This window comes from Coenobita brevimanus, chromosome 29 (assembly GCF_032717465.1).
Source record: "Coenobita brevimanus isolate Jiangsu-jjx chromosome 29, ASM3271746v2, whole genome shotgun sequence".
Lineage (NCBI taxonomy): Eukaryota > Metazoa > Arthropoda > Malacostraca > Decapoda > Coenobitidae > Coenobita > Coenobita brevimanus.
In genome coordinates, this window is record NC_136982.1 from 14,542,939 (window position 1) to 14,550,705 (window position 7,767).

At 43.0% G+C, this 7,767-nt stretch overlaps 2 protein-coding genes across 2 annotated transcripts; one reads left to right on the plus strand and one right to left on the minus strand.

Annotated features, from left to right (window-relative positions):
* Positions 1-5,958: 5,958 nt before the first annotated feature.
* Positions 5,959-6,336, minus strand: LOC145394977 (uncharacterized). The gene has a single exon (XM_080268726.1). The coding sequence runs from the start codon at positions 6,334-6,336 to the stop codon at positions 5,959-5,961; it is 378 nt and encodes a 125-aa protein (XP_080124852.1).
* A 196-nt stretch (positions 6,337-6,532) lies between these two features.
* On the plus strand, positions 6,533-6,910 carry LOC145394978 (uncharacterized). The gene has a single exon (XM_080268728.1). The coding sequence runs from the start codon at positions 6,533-6,535 to the stop codon at positions 6,908-6,910; it is 378 nt and encodes a 125-aa protein (XP_080124854.1).
* The last annotated feature ends 857 nt before the right edge of the window (positions 6,911-7,767 follow it).

The following is a 7,767-nucleotide window of genomic DNA, read 5'->3' on the forward strand; positions in this document are numbered from 1 at the left end:
ATTATTATTATTATTATTATTTTTATTATTATCATCATCATTATCATCCGGACCTCTTTTCCCTCCGAAGGGCAGGGTGAGGAGTAGCAATGTCCAGACAGCACAAACTTGCCCAGTCCAAATTGGCCACACTTCCATTCACTCATCATTCAAGCCCCCGGAATCCTGGCTCTACCGGATACGCCAAAAAACATTCACCACATTCTGCGGCTTCACACAAACATCTCCGATTGAGTCTGTCCGGACGCTGCCATGCTCACAAGGGGTGCCATAATCCCTGATTATGCACTTCTCCTCACAGCATTCATCCAGCCAGCTCGATCTCTTGTCAGTTCTCTAGCCTTACCGACTTCCAAACCTCTCTTCCTCAAACACTCATCCACCATATCTCTCCACCTTTTCCTTGGCCTACCTCGCCTCCTTCCTCCTTCAAATTTGCTCAGGTATACCTTTTTCACCACCCTATTGTTATCCAATCTTTCCACATGACCATACCATCTCAGGACACTCTCTTCGATTCTAGTGTCCACCGACTTCCTCACTCCACACCTTTCACGAATCACAATATTTCGTATCCTATCCACCCCCTGTACTCCACATACATTCCTCAGCAGTCCCATATCCACTGCTCTTACTCTTAACTTTTCATTTTCAGCCACACCATAGTCTCACACCCATATGTTAAAGTTGGCACTAACACTCCCTCATGTAAGCCTCGTGCAGCTGCAACACTCAAGCCTCTGTTTCTTATCAAGGCCTTCATTGCATCAGTTACTTTACTTCCTTGTGTCACTCTACTTTCAACTTCTTTTGCACATTTTCCTCTCTTTTCTATCACTGTACCCAAGTATTTGAACTCTCTCACCAATTCCAGTCTCTCTCCATTCACTGTGACATCACACTGGGAGTCACAGTCTCTCTCAGTAACCATCACTTTACTCCTTTCTACATTTATTCTCAAGGCACGACGCTCACAGACATCAGCAAAACTCTGCACAAGCCTACCAAGTTCTTGTCCGGTACTTGCAAGCAGAAATGCATCGTCAGCATACAACAAATTTTAGATATTCCATCCATCACCAATCATTACCAACACCATCCCCCTCTCAATTACTCGCGTTTTTACTTCTCTCCTCACCCCATCCATATATATATTGAACAACCATGGGGACATCACACAACCTTGTCGCACGCCCACACCGATTGTGAACCATTCACTTAGATGCCCATTAACCCTTACACATGCTTCGTTACCATCATAAAAAATCTTGACAGCACCTAGCAGCTTACGATTTACACCATACATGCACAAAACTTTCCACAATCCCTCTCTGTCTACTTTGTCGTACCGGTATGCATTTTCTAGATCCATGAATGCCATAAACACCTTATGGTCCTTCTCACAAGCCTTCTCTGCTATCTGTCTCATTACAAATACTTGATCCACACATCCTCTGCCACTCCTAAAACCACCCTGATCATTACTCATTAGGACCTCTGATATCTCTCTTTCTTTCTCTATAATAATTCTTCCATATACCTTCCCTACCACACTCAATAAACTCATGCCACGATAATTCATGCACTCACTTCTCTCACCTTCATTTTTGTACAGGGGTACAATCACAGCCTCTTTCCACTCTGTAGGCACAGTTTCACTCATCCATGCCTTCTTACATATCTCCAACAAGCACTTCATTGCACGCTCTCCACTACACTTAAGCACATCTGCATACACCTCATCAACCCCAGCTGCTTTCCCATTTTTCAGCCGCTTAACAGCACTCTTTACCTGTGCGAGTGTCACGTCTCCTGGCACTACATTCCTTCTTTGTACACCCCCCAAAACCAATCATGCTTACAGCAGCTCTGATCTCTCTATTCCCATTCATCAGGCTTTCAAAATATTCATTCCATCTGGCCCTTACTTCATCTCCATGGGTTAGTAACCTACCACCATCACATTTCTGTCCGCTTTCACTTCTACATTTCCACACCTCTTTCCAGAATAACTTCCTATTTTCAGAGTAGTTCACATTCATTTTTCTTCCCAGATCATCATTTACCTCCTTCTTTTTCCTCTTCACTAGTCTCTTTACGTGCTTCTTGCTCTCGATATACTCAGTTCCTATTTCAACTGAACCACTATCCTGTAACCACTTTAGCCACTTCTTCCTCTTTTCCTCCACCGCTCTCTTAACCTCCTCATCCCACCATGCCGTACCTTTCTTTTTTGTTAATACTCTTGCTACACCACACACCATTTTAGCATTCATAACTAAACAATCACAATTTGCAGTCTACAGGCTGTCCAGATCCAATTCATTCCAGTTCACTGATTCTAACTCGTCCTCTGCTTTGGTCCTGGAATCATCTGCCATTTCTTTGATCCTCAGCTTCTCAACTTTCAGTCTTTCTCCCTGACTGCTCCTCTCTCTCTTCATCCACCTCACTCCTTTCAGCATGATCTTGCATACCACGATCATATGATCTGACAGACCTCCACATCATCCTCTCACAGCCATCGTATCAACAACCATTCCCATTATCGACCTCTCTACGAGCACGTAATCAATCAGGCTTCTTTCAAACGATTCCCGTTTCCTCTATATCATGTATATTTATGTGCATCTTTGTTTTTGAAATACGAATTACAAATGCACAACGTCCTTTCCTGACACATATCCTTTAGTCGATTCCCATTATTATTTTCTCCTGGTAATCCATAACAACCCACTATGTCATCCTCAGGACTAGTGCCTACTCTTCCGTTCATATCCCCCATTACGATCACTTTATAGCTCCTGGGCATTTCTCCCACTGTTTCACCCAGCTCATCCCAAAACCTGTCTTTCTCTTTCTCACTCCTGTCCTCACACGGTGCATATGCTACAATCACCGCCACCTTCATCTTCTCAAACTTGAACTTGACATACATACACCTCGAGCTGACACATATTTTATAGGCTCTCATTCCACTCTGCCACACCTCATTCAACAACAAAGCAACTCCTTCCTTACATCTTCCTCTCCCATTCATTCCCGATCTTACACATTTAACACTCGCCCACTCCTCCACTTCACATCCTTTCATCTTCGTTTCACACAGTGCCATCACAGCATATCTCGCACTCTTGAACACATTCACCATTTCCACCCTCTTGCTCTCCTCATTCACACCTCTCACATTCCACATGGCCACGCGAGTCTGCCCATTTGGTTGGGGCCCTGGGCAGGTATTGTGCCCTCCGAGGCTCTCTGAAACGACTGTCATGATTAAGTGATTTTGGATAGGGGAATCTGGGGGACACTCAACCCTGCCAGAAACCCCGGTTATATGGCTTCCACCCAGGGTAGTAAATGGTTTCCTGGGTACAGGATACCATTTGGCTTGCCACTCACTGTAGAGGTCATATGGCATCACTATACATTGAGAGAGTGGATGATTATTATTATGTATAAGTTAAGTATAAGATAGAAGGACGTAATTCATCGTTAGTTCCAAGAAAACGACTGACATCCTTTGTATTTTTTCCTAAATAATTCTAGACGATTTGTCTTGTGTGACAGAAGCACTAGTGATGCACAAAGGCTAGAGGTTTGATAAAGTCTAGCATCCCATAATCAACGGTTTGAATTTGATCCAGACGATCAAAGAGACCACAAAAAAATACCCATCGTGTAATGGTTAAGGAAGTAAGAAATTTATTTAATCGTGCAGGTAATGTGAAGGTAGAATGCGAGGTAGAAGGACGTAAACTAAGTGGCAAGAGGAGAGAGAGAGAGAGAGAGAGAGAGAGAGAGAAACACATAAAGGGCAATGCCTAGTTTGGTGGTAATTGTGTATCACATAGTCAAATACCTCAGAAATGGATGGGTGAAAGGTGGCAGAATAATTTTATTGTTGCTAGACATTATGAATATTTGCCACTCCGATTGAAGGGGATCGGTTGATCACTTCGCAGCATGTCAACGCCATTGGTGTGTAACATCAGTAATGTAAAAATTGAGCACTGACCCTGCCGTTCCGTCATCAAAATAATAAGTATTATTATGTTTAATACCTTATAAAATTATTATAACGGTATATGTACACCCACAATCAAAAGTTCGTCGACAGTCCCTGTCAGGCATATGTTTCTACAGGCTGCCGATAGGTGGCGCAACGATCTAGCACGAGCGTAGTGGGAAGTGGAGTCAGTCAACGAAACTTGAGAGGGAGAGGGAGGCGACAAGGAAGGGGTACGAACCCGTGGCGATCGGAATACAATGCATCTCGTGTGCTTTGCTGTTATCAATAATACATTGTTATATCCAGACTATTATACAAAACTTATTATAATTCATCTTAGTTTACGTAAATAGATCTTCCACAGCTGAAAATACAAACAAATTAATGGTGTCTCGAACAAGATTCCGACTTATTCGAGGCATCTCTGCTGCCATTACCGTAGGTTGACCTGGGTCTTTTGCAAAACGCGGCCCGATGGTAAGAGACTTCAAATTAGTAGTTTTCTCGGCATGTGTGTCTAAGGCCATTTCAGGCCAAGTGTCAGGCATGCGAACTCGTGTCTACCTTATTCTTTCTCACTCGTTTTGTGTGTGTGTGTGTGTGTGTGTGTGTGTGTGTGACGCTTTTTGCACTTCCTGTCTGCGGTTGAGCCTGAAAGACGCTCGTGTAATAACTCTTAAACTTACCAGAAGATTTTTGTTTTTTCATGATATTTGAATATTGCCCATAAAAATTGCAAAGCTAAAGTGAACATATCTTTATCTTAAGCCAACATGACATAATATTTTTTAGTACCCGAAGCGAGAGAGCACAAACTAGAATATGTCACAGTCTTGGAATTTACGTCTGCGCCTTACCCATTAGGCCTGTGGTTATCAAATGGCTGATATGATTAGATACCACTATGGGATCGATATGTCACTTGTGAAGTTTGCAGTATGTGCTATAGTCAAAGGTTTTAAGGCTATAATGTTACCAAGTTGAGAGGTTATTGTATGATATATTAAAGTGTCATGAAATACTGTTTGTTTTTATAAGACAATATTAACAAAGATAAAGTAATTCACAGAAATGAACAGTGAAAATTATTATAACTGTATAACATTTACATACGGTACAGTATAATATATTAGTAGGTAACACTGTTGGATTATACAAGCTGTGCATATTACATATTATATTCTATTAACCAGAACGAAAATATTGCCAAATAGTATCATCCCAATCATGGTTGTCACTTTTCCATTTATCAACTCCGTAGCCCAAATCACTCAGAGACTTTGGATGATTTAATAGGACGACCATCCTCCTTGTGCATCAATCACTTCATTAAGTCTGTTTGGCATTGACCTCACAAGATTGGTGCATATATTTGGACGTCGACGTATGCCTTCCCATACGTCCTGAGCGTGACGCACAATGGCAGCTTTCGTGCGCTCTTGCCCAATATCCCACTCCTGAACCATCATTGCCCACAGGTTTTCGATGGGGTTCATATCACATCCTTTGGCTGGCCAGTCGATGAAGTTACATTCGGGATGAACATCAATCCACTCTCTTACCATTCTGCTCATGTGGACGGGGCTGCGGTCATGCACAATATGGATGGTGTGAGGGGCTGGGATTGCCATCACATGCACTGTGGGCAGGAGAACATCCTCAAGAATTCTTATATATTGTTCACTTGTTAATTTACCATTAATTTCCAACAGTTTTCCGGGTCCGTAAGCCCACATCCAACCCCACAGCGACGTAGATACACGTCCACTTTTTGCTTTGGTAAAAATGTGTTTGTCTTAGTATCTCGTTTTCGTGACCCACCAGCACACCCCAGGCCCTGCCTTTACAGAAGGAAAACACTTTTCATCTGTAAATATTACATTCTTCCAAAATAACTCGTCTTCTGTTGAGTACTGTAGGGCAAACCCCATTCGATCATCTTTGTTTTAAGGGGCCAACACTTCTTTTACGGCAGGCACATGACACTTGATATTAGCTGCGTGGAGCCGTCGACGCACAGTGGGGACACTGCAGGCCAAGTTCAAATCACGTGGATAGTTCACGACAGTTGTTAACGGTCGCTCCTGTGCTCTCTCCACAATTGCCTCGTCCTGCTCGGGAGTTGTTGATTTTGGCCGTCCACTACGAGGCTTTGTGCTGACTGACCCCTGTTCTTGCCAGCGCTTGATCAACTTATGCACTGTAGACCGATGCAGGCAGAGTTCTTGAGCAATGGCACCTGGAGTCATGCCACCCTCCCATAGTCCAATTATTCGCCCACGATCGGAGATGATTAGGGAAGAATTCGCACGACCCTCTGCCATCTTGCCTGATAATGAAAATATATATGTAAACATGCATTTTTAAGGTTTTCATGGTGCACATCGTTCATCAAACAGATATATATATATATATATATATATATATATATATATATATATATATCTGTTTGATGAACGATGTGCACCATGAAAACCTTAAAAATGCATGTTTACATATATATTTTCATTATCAGGCAAGATGGCAGAGGGTCGTGCGAATTCTTCCCTAATCATCTCCGATCGTGGGCGAATAATTGGACTATGGGAGGGTGGCATGACTCCAGGTGCCATTGCTCAAGAACTCTGCCTGCATCGGTCTACAGTGCATAAGTTGATCAAGCGCTGGCAAGAACAGGGGTCAGTCAGCACAAAGCCTCGTAGTGGACGGCCAAAATCAACAACTCCCGAGCAGGACGAGGCAATTGTGGAGAGAGCACAGGAGCGACCGTTAACAACTGTCGTGAACTATCCACGTGATTTGAACTTGGCCTGCAATGTCCCCACTGTGCGTCGACGGCTCCACGCAGCTAATATCAAGTGTCATGTGCCTGCCGTAAAAGAAGTGTTGGCCCCTTAAAACAAAGATGATCGAATGGGGTTTGCCCTACAGTACTCAACAGAAGACGAGTTATTTTGGAAGAATGTAATATTTACAGATGAAAAGTGTTTTCCTTCTGTAAAGGCAGGGCCTGGGGTGTGCTGGTGGGTCACGAAAACGAGATACTAAGACAAACACATTTTTACCAAAGCAAAAAGTGGACGTGTATCTACGTCGCTGTGGGGTTGGATGTGGGCTTACGGACCCGGAAAACTGTTGGAAATTAATGGTAAATTAACAAGTGAACAATATATAAGAATTCTTGAGGATGTTCTCCTGCCCACAGTGCATGTGATGGCAATCCCAGCCCCTCACACCATCCATATTGTGCATGACCGCAGCCCCGTCCACATGAGCAGAATGGTAAGAGAGTGGATTGATGTTCATCCCGAATGTAACTTCATCGACTGGCCAGCCAAAGGATGTGATATGAACCCCATCGAAAACCTGTGGGCAATGATGGTTCAGGAGTGGGATATTGGGCAAGAGCGCACGAAAGCTGCCATTGTGCGTCACGCTCAGGACGTATGGGAAGGCATACGTCGACGTCCAAATATATGCACCAATCTTGTGAGGTCAATGCCAAACAGACTTAATGAAGTGATTGATGCACAAGGAGGATGGTCGTCCTATTAAATCATCCAAAGTCTCTGAGTGATTTGGGCTACGGAGTTGATAAATGGAAAAGTGACAACCATGATTGGGATGATACTATTTGGCAATATTTTCGTTCTGGTTAATAGAATATAATATGTAATATGCACAGCTTGTATAATCCAACAGTGTTACCTACTAATATATTATACTGTACCGTATGTAAATGTTATACAGTTATA

Bases quoted from the DNA above. Each gene is read 5' to 3' on its own strand.
- LOC145394978 (XM_080268728.1), top strand. From the start codon at position 6,533: ATGGCAGAGGGTCGTGCGAATTCTTCCCTAATCATCTCCGATCGTGGG.
- LOC145394977 (XM_080268726.1), bottom strand. From the start codon at position 6,336: ATGGCAGAGGGTCGTGCGAATTCTTCCCTAATCATCTCCGATCGTGGG.